The following is a 14,281-nucleotide window of genomic DNA, read 5'->3' as shown; positions in this document are numbered from 1 at the left end:
TCTCCCCCTTTCATCCATTCGGCCAAAGAAATTTATTTCTTTTCAATATTGTTGTTAATGATATGATACATTGTGCATAACGTCTATATCTTTAGCTATTTTATCGATGAGCCTTCAAACCTCTACTTTCTTTTGTCTTATCAATCTCATGCACTAAGCGCATATCCACATGCTGCATATAAATTCAATTGATTATCCGATTTCGGGGTAAACAAGGACCATAAGTTTTAAAAAGGTCATTTTATAAGTTTATTATTGTACAATATTCGCGCGAACAATTTCACTGGTAATATAAATGATCAAGGATGAGTGTCATTAACTTAAAGTTGATTACAATTTTAGCTAAAGGAGTAACTGATCGATATTTAACAGTTACAAATTCAAAATGTTGTCTTAAAGAGAAGATATTCTGCCCATCCTTCCTAATTGCTTCCGGACATTAATTCCAGAAATGACAAACTGGGCAAACAAAGATAGTAACATCATAAAGCAAGCGCTGAGACAGCTTTCAAGAAAATGAAGATTCCTAAGCACAATTTGTACAAGAAAATGACAGTTGATTGAATGGCTTCCATTTAATGAGTCATCTTTTTTAGTTTTGACACCTTTGAAACTGGACCATCATCCTTATTGCCCCCAACTGATCAGTCCTGGAATTAATGGCGATCAAGTCATCAATCAACAAATAACTTTCTAAGATTATATTTAAATTTCCATCCTTTTCCTACGATACTTGGGCAAAGTTTAGTTATTTTTTTGTGACACAAAATAGTTTAATAGTTTCTAGTATAATTAGGCAAAATCGAATAAATTTTTTCTTGTAAAAAATAGTTTCGTAATTTAGTACACTAAAATAAAAGCAGAGTGATCAGATGTGAAACAACCCCTTCGATCCCCTTTGATTTTTGCCTTTGATGACGAAATAATCTTGTATAACTGTTCAAGTTTATTTGTTTTTGCTATTTGTATTTTTGAGAGCTTTCTTATACATAGTGGAGATGTATTCCAAATTTCAGACACTCCTGGATTCTAGAAGTATTTCTTTTTCTTTTTCTCTTTCTCTGGCATGCATCCGATCCTGGCCTGTTTGGATGAGCAAAAAAAGGCTAGTTTAAGTAACATTTTCGACGTATAAGCGCACAACTTTAGATAAATTAAGCCAGGGCAGGTATTTTTGGGATTATTTTGGCATAAAATGAGCATAAAATTTCATGAGTCAAACCTGAAAAAAATTTGAAAATAATTTATAAGCAAACATAAGTCGAATCCGAAACAATTTCTAGTACTCCCTGGCCTCTGTTCCAGAAAGAATATCATTATTTTCTTGTTATTCCATTTAAAAAGAATGTTCTACTTTAAAGTTGAAAATGATTTAATTTGAAATTTTTATTTTTATCCGTAATGACAAGCTTTTAATAACCACACAAATATTGTGTATGACATGTTTAAGATTACAAGTTTCAAAAATCTTACTGCCACAGAAGCATTAGGTGTATTTGGGACTTGGGAGGAAACAAACGTTAAAGTTCAAGAAATATAAAATAAGTGATTTTTAATTGAGATAACTCTAATTTGATTCTTTGATGCCAACATATAGTCATTCAATGGCAGTGGGCGATAATCTACCACTCTGTCACTGCTCCCTTTGTCAATAAAAAAATTATTTGCATAAACCCGAATCAAGATTTAAGCAATTATAAAACTAGAGGCCCATTGTACATTTGCACTATTGTACATTTGCACTCGTCTCCATAGCAATAATGATCCACACCGTTGTGTTAGACCCATACAGTAATCTCATGGAAAGCTCAATCTGTCCATGATGTAAAGTCCAAGTTTTCAGTGCCATATTTTTTTTCCTATCCTGGAATACAGACTGCATATACAGAGGACAAGAAGCGACAAAACAGCATAGATTCAAGGATCTCTTAAGGTCTGACTTCGTAAATCTCCATGCACATTTTTTCTAAGATTTACCCGCACCGGAGGCTTACAACAAACCAATGCGATTTACGATTTACTATAGTTAAGTGATGTATGAAGTGAAAATATACATTAACTAACCATGGTTAAGTGATAGTTGTGTATATTTCGACATGTGTCATGCATTAATTGGTTTGGTATAAACACTCAATGTTGGTAAGTTTTTACCGAAGTTCAAATTTATGGGAGCTAACTTCAAGAAAAAACACTAGGGACATTTTCTTCTCAAAAATCCCAAACAAGAAATTTTAGACAACTTAGTTGCATGGACATAGTCCTTTTTCAAAAAAAAAAAAAAAAAAAAGAAGCTAGCGTCTAACAACAGGCGGGAGGCGCCTGGCGGCATATCTTTTTTCACTTGTGACATATTGTCTGATTTAGGTCCATGTTGAGGTATTCTAGTTGGTGAATGTCAACCTTAGGCTTTGTCTTTTCCATTCATGCTTGGTTACCCATTTGCTTCACATGAAAACTTACTTTTCCTCATTTACTTTAATGTACGAAAAAGAGGGAAAATTGAAGACAAAAACTCTATTTAATTTTTAAAAGTTTGATTCCCCAGAGATAGGTACAGGGCTCAATCTGTTACCCTCAAACGTGAGTTTCTATCTAAATAATGTGCAACATTGCTCAAACTTGAGCTCATAATAGATAATTAACCACATCAAGAATTTGCATAAACTGATGTATAGAGCAATAGAGCTTCTGGCTTATCACTATACTGGACGTGTGTTTTGCAGTTTCAACCAATCAACCACGTCTCAATCTCAAATATGCAACTTTAAAAGTACATTAATTTCAATCGTTCTTGAAAGCTATGCCAACAAGGGTTCTGCCAAGGGTTCTGGATGTGAAGTTCTAAACTTTGTAAAGCATGTAACTATGACTCCAGCTAGTGCAGCAACTCCAGGAATGAATCCCAATGAAAATCGCGTAACTGTGAAACAAGGATATGCTGGGTCACATGATGCCGGTGTTACAACTGCATAAGGGTGAACACTTTCATGTCAAAGATTTAAATTTCATTTACGACATGCAGGCATTAAAAAGAGAAGGAAAGAGATAGCTTACTCTCGTATGACTCTAGAATGTACAGCATTATCCCACACAATACTTTCTCCACAAAGCCTAATGATCCATAAACAAAAGCAGATCCCTCAACTTCTTTATCAACTAGCTCACTTTCCATCCCTACTGAAGTTACCTGTTAACCACAAGGGAAATAGGAGCACACGTGATTTTGGTTGTCAAATTGGAACAGTTTTCCAGCTCTAAATTTCTAGATTTAGGAGCCTGAGTACACTTTCTTGGATGCCTTAACTCGATGTTCAAGATTAGCAATACGATGAAGTTTAGATTGCTGAACATACCACTAGCCTAACAAGATGTAGGAAGCTGAAATTTATACATCACAGTAGATTAATTGAGGTCAAAATAATTGAACTGCGGCTTACCATCATGAAGGCATTGGCGATTCCAATAACCACAGATAAGATGTACATAAAAACGTTCATGTTCATCGGTAGGGAGAGTACTACTGCACCACAGAATAGCCAAAGGAGGCCTCCAACTGAAAAGATGGCCTTCAACCGGTAACTGCTCCATTCGAGCTCCTACATGCAACTGAAATAATTCAGAATATGTTTAAAAAAATAAAAATAAAAATAAAAAAAGCAAAATGAACAATCCCATAGTCGAGAGAGAACGAGAACCTGAAGCATGACAGATGTAATGAAGCTGCACAAATAGATGATGGCAGGAACCTATTTACATAATGATTTAGTCCAGTTAGCATTATTTAATTGGAAGATACTATAAGATTTGTTCATTTTATTTAACTCAATAGCAAATCATATATACCAAAGCCTTGGAAGATTGGCTCATGTGTAGATCATTAATTACATATAGAGCAAGAAACACCTGAGATAACAAAGACAAAACGGAAACTTAGAATAGACAATCGGATGAATGTACTACTGCATATTGAGTGATCGACAACATATAACTTAAAGAAGCTGAGCAGAAAATTATAGTTACCTGTGATATATTCGTTACAACTCTAGTTAACACGTAAATGCTAGCTACTCTATAATACAGGCCATTTTTCAACCATCGCTTCCAAGAAGAACCACGTCGAATTGTCTTGTGAGATACTTCTTTCACCCTGCACAAGATATGTTATGCAGCAGTATCTGAAACCAGATCCAAATACACATTAAATCTGGTAGTTTGTTTCCTCATTAAACTGAGAAGGTAACAAACCTAGGCTCTTTAGTTCCAAGATGAAATATAATTACAAAGCAGCATCCGATCAAACCTGTGATAGTTGCCAACAAGTGGTACTGCAAACGTAAAATGGTTAAATACAACACAAAGCACGTGCTCATGCATACATAAAAGAGAACTCGATGTACCTGCTCCTTGATTTCAACTTGTTTCACTGATGAATTGAAAATGAAAAATCCAATTCCATATACGATTAGGCTTGCAACCTTCCCCAATTATTGGTTTACAATAACAGACGAGGAAAAAGGTTAGTTTGTTTAGTATTACAGCAAATTTGCAGGTAAGACAAGTTATGCACGGAATAATGTAACAGAATATCAACCATTGTAAAAGCATTGCGACAGCTGACGCATGCCACTCTACTTGTTTGATCCAGGGTAATGCCATTCACCATTGCCCTACAACACATTTATCATTTTAGCCAAATAATAGAATGATTCTGTATAAGAAAATATGAACGCAAAACTTTATTAGTTTTGAAAGAAAGATATGAAAATCACTTGCACATGAGAATAGATGAGTTAAGATGATTACATATGTGATACTTGAGTACATGACCATCCACCACTGAAGAGTATATCAAACATATAATATCCAATCATTTGCACAAGAGGAGTATCAATCCCTATAATTTTGCAAGGAACGCAAACACCCCAATAAAATGAAGAAAAAGCAAGAGAGACAAGAACAGATCCCACAGCATGCCATATTTTGAAATGTCCAAATCTGTCTATCTGTTGAGAAATATAAGCAAAACAAAGTAATTCATGATCGGAAATTTTCTCATGCATATCAAAAGCTTGAAGTGAAACATTTAGTATAAAAACTTCTAATGACATTACATTACATGCTTTTCAAGTGTAACAAAAAAAAAAAAAAAGATTGATATTGTGGAATGACTAGGTAATGATATGAAGATATATACCAGTTCGCCAGCAATTATGGTCATGGTTGCATCTGTGAATTGCCCTGTAATTGCTAGTGCTGCAACTTGCCTGTGAAACAGAACCAAAAGTACAGTTAAATCAACCAAATCTCATACTGAAGTTCAAACTAGTGTGCTAAAGCCACTAATAGACTAACTAGATCCAAGACTTTGTAAGCCCTGAAATCAAGTATCTTCTAATGAAATGATGCTCTAAGCTAATACTTCTCTTTCCAAACTTCTCTGAAACAAACTTTTAGGTGTACATCACAATCCACAGTAGTATCCTTGTCACCAAGAAGTAGTAGCAGGATTATGCAAAAAACCATCTTATACTGATTTAAGAAGTCCTTTTAGTCTCACTTTTCTATTTTGGCTTTTCCCTAAAATCTTGGAATACCAAAACAAAGACCACCAAGGATGCGGTGGAATGGTAAAGGTTTTTTCCACCTCCTTTAACCAGAGGTCTTAGGTCTGAGCTAGGAATGAAATTCTCTCGGTAGGGAGCACTAAAATACGGAATCGTGGGCTTTCTAAGGCATGAATTCGGATTAGTTGAGACCAGTAGGTTCTGAGCACCAGATGGTTAAACGAAAAAAAGGAACGTAACAGCAAAACAAAGAAAGAATTGCCTAAACTAGCTGCAACAATATGTTCATATAATGTAAAACAAGATATAGAAGGAAAGATAGTTCTAATGAATTGAATAAATGCAAAAGGGAGTGTGCAAACCTTGGAGGTATTCCAATACTGGTCAAATAGAGCAAGAGGTAAGTGTACCAATAGGTGGATGTTATGTCATTAAGCACATGACCTACACCATAAGCTAAAACAGACCATCTTCCCAGTGGCTTTGATTCATCATTTTCCATAGTGCTACCTGTCATGATGGTATATGCATATTCCAAGAATTCAGATTCCCAAATTCACTGAAAAAATCTACGACCTGTTTTTATAACAACATAAACTATATAGCTTATGAAATGTAATTAAATGCTAAATTAATCAAGTCTTAAATGACACTAAAATTGGTTTAACAACCTTGGAGTTCTCTGCCGTTTGATGAAATGCAGAAATTCTTTGACATAAACGACATATCAAATCTGTTTGACATGGACTGCAGGTTCCTCAATCAGAAGCAAGATATTATATATAATTAAAGTATGGTGACACCTCCAATTAAAAACTATTTTCAACTATTGCTTGCTGATTCAAGTTTTCCTGTAGAGTCATCAGCCAAAGATCCATCACAAACAAGAAGCCAACGAATGCAAACGTGAACGCCATTTAGTCCAATTATTGTTTTAGTGATTTTTCTTCTGCTCTATCAAAGATAAGTTTTTCTAAAAAATATATATAGTACTTTAATTCAAGAAATGCAATCATGAATAAAAATATTATTTTACGAACTCAAGGGCGTGGCCTAACTGGCTAACTGTGAATAAACAAAAGGGTTAAATTCCAGTGAAAAAGCAAAAGAAATGGGTGATTTATTTCATCTGACTAAACGATGACGTGTAAATTGTAAATTTACTTGGAAATATGTTGGTCAGAGGGAATATACAAACTCCAAGTGAAATAATAGAGATGTGCCCCAAGCAAAGACAACATAAAAAATTCTATGGTATTTTCCAGTAAGAGACAAATTGTTTTCATGTATCTCATTTCGTAACAAATAACAAACGTCAAATTAGGTCCTAATTATCGTAACTAACTTCCTGCAAAAATTATTCTCTAAAGGTGTTTGGCAAGGCTTGTAATCTTAATTGCTTACTAATTGTAAATTTAAAACGTCCACTCCTTAAAAATATCTAGATTACGGTGACAGAAAAAGGTCATTTGAGGAAAAAAAAAAAAAGGCATTGAGTACTTCTAAAGCCAATATATTTTTTGTTTGACAAAAATTGGTTAGAAAGAAAGTTCTATCAAAACATAAAAAATCACGTATTTGGGTACCCTCTTGTGTGGACATGATCTAATGTCGTTATCAGTCAAAAACAAAAACTCCCTAATGCATATTCATTAGCTGAGTTTATTGCTCTAGGTCTATGGGGCGTCTATAAAGCAGAAGTTTAATAGTGTGAATAAGTTAAAATCCCCCTAAAGTATCATCTTGCGAGTTTTATATGTTGGATGTTCACATTATCCCTGGACTATAGCTTCCTTAAGATTATCCCTATCCCCGACTTTAGGGGCGTGGCCCAGGAGAAATGAAAAAAAGTCTTAAAAAATGAGTTCACCGTAACGATGAGTTCATGATAATTCAGGGGATTTTTGTGAACACCCAATAATTTAGGTATGAAACTCGCAAAGTAATTGTTTAAGGGGATTTTAACCTATTCACTCAAAAAATCCACATATACTGCCACTTGAAACTATTTGAAGGAAAGTACTTGGAGCGTAATGTTCACTAATGTTTCATATTCCTCTAGAGATATTTTAATATGTGTTCATGGTATAGTTCGGTTTTTTTTTTTTTTTGGTAAACAACTACAGTAATAATTTAGATATGAAATTCCTTGAAAACGGTACTAATAATCTAGTGAATTTTTAACTTATTTCTTTTTAAATATTATATTATTTAAACTATAAGCAAGAAGATATTGGGACATTTTATAGAATAAATAAGAGGGAGAATTCTTGAGTGGTAGTTGGATTAACAATATCTGATTGTCTCAAATCTCAACCACCCTTTACGGGTAATCGAGATGGTGACCTCTTACAGAAAAAAGATAGGGAATGATTTAAATAGAGCCCCCCTGCCTTCATCTGCAATGGCCCAGACCATTGTTAGTTCCATACAGTAATGTCATGCAATAGATGCAAAGCTCAAGCTTTCATCATTCCTTTAAAGAAAAAAATATAGGGAAAGTTACACATTTGACAGCTAGTAAAAAATAATTACAGCCGCTAGCCAAATATATAACTCAAAGAAGCTGAGCAGAAAATTCTATAGTGATTTGTAATATGTTAATTATCACTGTGGTTAACACATAAATACTAGCTACTGTGCAGTACAAGCCATTTTTCAACCATCGGGTCCTGCAGTTATTGTCATCGTTGCATCTGTAAATAGACCTGCAATTGCAAGTGCTGCAACATTTTTGTGAAACAGAACAAAAAGTAGAGTTAAATCAACCAATCTCATAGTGAAATTCAATACTGGAGGCTATATCCACTAATATACCAACAATATCCAAGCATTTGTAAGCCCTAAAATCAGTGAACTTATTAATTGAAAATATGATCTTAACATTAAATTTCCCTTTCAAACTTTTATGTGGCAATTTCTTCAATATACAATCACAGATGCATTCAGTGGCGGAGCCACATTGAGTTAAGGTTGGTCAATTGAATCCTGTTTTAACATTAGGAAAGCTTTCAGTATAGTGGCAAAGGGTGTTCGATATCCCGTATGTTACTCCCTAATCCTACAACGTAATGGGAAAATTTTAAGGGGAAAAAAACAAAAAAAAACACAACATAATGGTTTAGCGGTTTGAGAGTCCCCTTGCCTCCATTGTCTTCGCCCCTGCAACATCTATATTGATATCAACTTCATGATATCCTGGCATAACAAGCGGTAACGGAACTATTCAAAACTTCATTTCTTGATTTTAGTCCTTTTACTCTTTTGTTTACTTTTGTTGCCTTCCCTTTGAGGAAATCTAGGAATAGTGAAACAAAAGAATTGCCAAAACTAGCTGCAGCAAGATGTTCCGCAAAAGCTCATCCAGGAATTGAAGTTTATGAATTCTTGATTCTAGATATTTGAAGTTACTTGTTATATTAGATGATTTTTTAAGACATATCGAGTTTTGAAGCAGAAACTCGGATTCAGCGAGCATGCCGGAACGGTACGTCCGGCCTTGGATGCCCGTGTATATGAAGCAGAAATAAACAAGAAGAGATGGTTCAAATTTCAAATGGATGGAAGAAAATTGAAGAAATTAGAGACAAGCATTGAAAGAAGAATTAATTTTATGCAGGAACCTTGGAGGCATTCCGATACTGTTCATAAAATAAGTGGATGTTATGTCATTAAGAACATGACCTATACCATATGCTAAAACAGACCATCTTCCCGTGCTTTGCTTCATCATCTTCTCCTCTGTTACCAGTCATAAATTCACCAAAAAATCTGCAATTATTGACCAGAAGCAGGATGTTTACTAACAATTAAATTAAACTATGGTGACGCCTCGTTTGGAAGTTATTTCCTTTGAATAAATTACAATTACTCTCAGTTTTACTAGGCACGGAGTTTAAGAAATAAAGATAGACTTTCGAATTTTGTAATTTTAAATTAAGGTTGTGTGTAGTCTTTTAAATCTTGTGATCTTAAATTTATGTTAGAAGTGGAAATTAAATTTACTAATTATAGAAAGATCATCTTTTTGGGGCCAGTTAAAGGAAAGTAAAGCCAACTAGGGTTGAATAGAAGAAGTACATGATAATGCAACTTGACGAGTATTATTTCACTTCAAGCAATATTGAACTGAAAAACAAACACTATATTTGTCAGTGAGAAACATCATTGAATTGTGTTGGACGATTCACCATTTTCCTCAGCCGTAGCGTCATAATTATCGTCTTGGATTCGTGTACTCAGTATCAAAGAAGTCATTTTTATGATAAATATTTTTCATAAAAAAATAATTTTTTGAAAAGTATTTGTTGGCGTTGGAGCAATGAGAGAGCATGTTTTCTGAAAATAAACTTAATGTTCATTTGAACAAGTGATATGAAAATAAAATTTATAATAAATATTGGAAGTAAATTGATTCGGTCCATAAGTGCGGGAAGTCATTTCGCTATATTGATATATTCAATCACTAGAAATTACTTCCTCATGAAAATATTTTCTTTAAAATTGGCTTCCATTGTACTAAATAAACCTCCGATCCTCATTTAGTGATAATACTAGGAGTAGGAACAAAAGGTACAACACACAACTTGCTATGTATTAAAGAGACAGAAATGAAGATAAGAATTAGGCAACGCCCGGGAGGTGGTGGATAACTCACTATGACTTGCTAAGAAGCCGTTTGTTTCGTTAAGATTAGGGCTTCGAATGCAATGCGCGTATGAATGATTAAGATGTTGTCTACAGGTTTTAACGTATTTGAATGATTAAGCTGAGAAATTTATTTTTCGATATCTGAATGTACGTAATGTATTTATTTAAACATAATAAATATACGATTCAAATTAAAAAGTAACTAAATAGTAGAAAATAAATACAAATTTAGTAAAATAAAATATTATTTGATAAAAAAAAATGAAACATTTATATTGACTAGTAATGGTGGAGATGTTTTGTAGTCGTGGTGGGTGGTGAGTGGGGGTGGAGGGGTGAGTGGGTGGTGGGTGGTTGGGGTGAGGGTGGGAGGTAGTGGGGGCGGGCGGTTGGTGGGGAGTGGGGGTGGGGTTGGTGGTGGGAGGTGGGGGTAGTGGGGAGTGGGGTGGGTGGTGTGGGGGTGGGATTAGGGTTGGTGGTGGCTTGGGGGTGGAGTGGAGAGTGGGTGGGGGTTGGGGTTGGAGTGAGTGATAAAAAAGTTTCATACAAAAATCTTGTGGTATTAAGGCTTGGACGGGTCGAATGCTTGTGATTGGGGCTGTATTAAATACGATAAGTCTAAGATCTTAATGCAAACAAATGCACTTAATGGCTTAAGGTTTGAACCATTCAAATTCAGACCTCCAATAAGTGCAAACAAATGAGGCCTAAGACTGGACCTAGAACCTCAACAGTCAACTACTATTTCGCCTTCAACTGTATGCATAGGGAAACAAATAATGAGTCAAAATGATCCAGTAAGATCCTCGACTTACCTTTATCTTATCCCTAGAACAACCTTGAAAATTAAAGTGCATAATGATAGTATAAAGCTTAAACAAGTATAAAACAACATAAAGTAAGCAACGAATTCGCGATATCAAAGCAAGATACACAAAATAAACTATTTTAACTAAAATGATGCTCGATAGATAAACATATAGTTGTTGTTTGGTAAATAAGCATCGACGGAGAATTAGGTTCCTTAGCCTACGTATGTACCGTCTTCGATACGTTAGTTACTGTACGATTCGCCGGGGCCTTGTACATTAACGGTGCCTTACCTTGTGAAGATCAAATCCATGTTTGACTTGCAATTGAGATACTGATGCAAGTTCTTCCGCTCAATATTGTTGAGTCATTATCTGCTATGTGGCATAATACGCCCATCTAAAAGGAGTGCGGGGTTGTTATCCCAACATCTTATGTCCCACAAATAATACAATACAAATATCATAAACGTACTATTAGATATTAGATATTCTATTTATATAAAGATGGAATAAAGATGGTTATTATATTATCAAAAAAGAAGATAACTACCCCAGAGGATTGTATTGCTGTTATAAGTAAAAAGCAATTATAGAGAGGTGAAATATGACATAGAAATCGATTTTAGAAAACCTTGACTTTTATAATAAAGTGTTGTTGTAGAAAGGTCTCACTGATGATTGCGTGGTGTGAAACTTGTTAGTTAAATTAGAACAATATTGATCAAGAACTAGTCAATAAATCAAATATCTAACATATGAAGTGCTGCTAAAAAAACATTCTCAATAGCAACACAGATAACAAACATGCTCAATAATCAATCAGCTGCTAGAAACTGCTAAGTAGACACGTTGAATATCAATAACTTTTAAAGCATCATGGAACAATATGAATATACAAAGTTAAGGCCCTTGTGGCAAATACCAAATGTACTAAAGTAGTTATCTAGCTCATACTCGTCTCAAACATGAAATAGGTAAGTTTAAATACATCAAACAACTCAAATATCACGCTTTTACTGAAAAGCAAGCAAAACAAGAAACCTACGATATCCCTTACCTCCTGATCGAACTTGACTCAAAGTCGTACCTTCACTCGTGAGTTCCTTGCTCACGACTGCCAATGTAAGCAAATATGTGTCATAGGAGGTCCATTATATGTATTAGACGAGATCCCGTATTTTGAGAGCGCTCCGAAATCAAGTCCAACAAAACTCAACCCATTAGTCAACCCTCACGTCAACGGTCAAAATTCCCAAATAAATTTCATAATCGTATTACCTATTAGCAAATGAATCTAAATCAATTATAAAATTCCAATTTTGACTTAGCTGGCTATTCTAATTGCTCAATTTTCCTTTTTTGAACCTAAGTTTAAAATTCCCAATTTAGACTACGAAAATTCAGAAATAATGGTTCAAATTACTCAAAATTTATGTATAATAACAAGACTAGTGTAGGGAATTAATACCTTAAATATTAAGCTGAATCTTCACCCTTTTGGATCCTTATTCTTATAGCAAGCTTGTTGAAATTTGAACTTGTGTTAATTGGTTATAGCCGTAAGGATAGTGATGTGACTGAGTGGTGAATTCATAAAAACCTAATATCAAATCATTTTTTTGTGCGGATTTCCATTCTAAGGCACTGGTCTTTAATTTTTGCTTTTCGCCTTATACCATGAGGTTTAGGGTTCAAACCTCGGCTCAGTATTAAAAAAAAAAAAATCCACAAGGTAGAGTTTCGTAGCAAAACAAGGCCTATTCGGACAAAAGTTAGGCCTAAAGGCAAACTTTGTCTTAAGGTAGAGTTTACCTTACGCCTGAAGGCGAAACTGCGTCGTAGAACTACACTTATGGTAAAGTTTGAAGCTGCACTGGTATGGCTACTACGCCTGTGATTTTTTTTTTAATTTTGACGAGAAGCGGTTTGAGCTAAAATCAAAGGGTTTGTAACGAAGGCCAAAAATTAATGACCACCAATTTGAGGGGTAAAAATTAAAGACCACCCCCAGATAAGGGAAATCGCGCAAATTGCCCATATTAAATTGTTATATTTGTGAATAAGTTAGGCCCAATAACTATTATCCTGTGATGGGTATGCCTTCTCTATAAATAGAGGCCAACCATCCCTTTTCCTAGATATATATATATAAACCCTAGTATATTCTGACTTAATCGCCAATTGCTATTTCTTTTGAATCAATGGAGATAAACGGTACGTGTATCTAACCCCAACACAAGATATGATTTTAGATTTGTTTACCTTCCTTACTTGGTATCTTTAAAAAATTGGAGAATTTCATCAAATATTTTGTCCACGTGCATTTAACATTCTCCATACGTGTAACGAGAATCGGCTATATTCACCCTTGAGTTTGTTCTTTAAACTCATTTTCTTCAATTCTTCTTTGTTAATACAGATAACGATGAGTTTTATGATCTCGCCACTATCCATTGCCTTATTGTTGTAGATTTATATCGAGTAATGCACAATTTCACATCATACATAGCACGATTTGTAGGCAATAAAATGAAAAGGAACATATATTAACTAGTTTATAAGAATTTTTTTTGTTACTTTGTTGCAGCAATCAGTTAATTTTGATTGCTCAAAATTTAAGAATTTACAATACATGTTTATGTTTCACACAGAAAGCCTCGTTCCAAATTAAAAGGACCAAAGGAAAAGATTACATATTTGTGGATTTTTATATCTTAGCACTATATTTGACGAAAGAACCAAGACTTAAAGGCAATAGAATGCACCATGCCGCATATGTTGGCAAAATGTTAATTTGAACTCTCTTGATCTTATGTGACTCCTCCCCTGCCACTAGATGTTCTTGAAAACAATTTAACATCTTTCCAATTGGTGACAAATGTAACAAATATTAATCATCTTTGATAACTAGACTAGATTGGTGTATTGAGGTCTTGGAAAGTTTTACTAGTCATTTTTTTAAATAAAATTAACAAATATTGTATGTGAAATTAAAATTAATACACACCCTTGTAATTGTCTACTTGCTTGGAAGTAATTAATTTTGTTGTAATTAGTTGAAATAAAGGATTTATATAGAATAAAGTTAAATGATATTAAAAAAAGTAGGGTAGTTTCGGTTTAAATAAATATAATTTACTATTTATCCTTAAGCTGGTACAAGGTGATAAATATACATTTTATCTTAAAGTAATGAAAACTTTATCCTATCACTATGTACTTTTTGTTTTGATGTTAGTTTGAGTACTTTTTTTC

At 34.2% G+C, this 14,281-nt stretch overlaps 1 protein-coding gene across 3 annotated transcripts; it reads right to left on the bottom strand.

Moving 5' to 3' along the window:
- Nucleotides 1–2,513: 2,513 nt before the first annotated feature.
- Nucleotides 2,514–6,527, bottom strand: LOC132062541 (uncharacterized). Of its 3 annotated transcripts, none has more exons than XM_059455093.1 (13): nucleotides 6,218–6,527; nucleotides 5,927–6,123; nucleotides 5,195–5,264; nucleotides 4,804–5,003; nucleotides 4,592–4,667; nucleotides 4,398–4,475; nucleotides 4,246–4,325; nucleotides 4,021–4,147; nucleotides 3,844–3,903; nucleotides 3,696–3,746; nucleotides 3,438–3,596; nucleotides 3,055–3,187; nucleotides 2,514–2,965 (listed from the first exon to the last, which is right to left on the bottom strand). In XM_059455093.1, the coding sequence occupies exons 2-13, from the start codon at nucleotides 6,079–6,081 to the stop codon at nucleotides 2,799–2,801; spliced, it is 1,356 nt and encodes a 451-aa protein (XP_059311076.1). In that variant the 5' UTR covers nucleotides 6,082–6,123; nucleotides 6,218–6,527; the 3' UTR covers nucleotides 2,514–2,798. The 3 variants fall into 3 exon arrangements, with proteins under 3 accessions (XP_059311076.1, XP_059311074.1, XP_059311075.1); XM_059455091.1 differs by having other exon boundaries at nucleotides 5,927–6,140; nucleotides 6,236–6,526; XM_059455092.1 differs by lacking the exon at nucleotides 6,218–6,527 and having other exon boundaries at nucleotides 5,927–6,204.
- Nucleotides 6,528–14,281: the final 7,754 nt, after the last annotated feature.

This window comes from Lycium ferocissimum, chromosome 7, assembly GCF_029784015.1.
Source record: "Lycium ferocissimum isolate CSIRO_LF1 chromosome 7, AGI_CSIRO_Lferr_CH_V1, whole genome shotgun sequence".
NCBI lineage: Eukaryota > Viridiplantae > Streptophyta > Magnoliopsida > Solanales > Solanaceae > Lycium > Lycium ferocissimum.
Note: the sequence above shows the minus strand (reverse complement) of the source record. Positions and strands in the feature narration are given on the sequence as shown.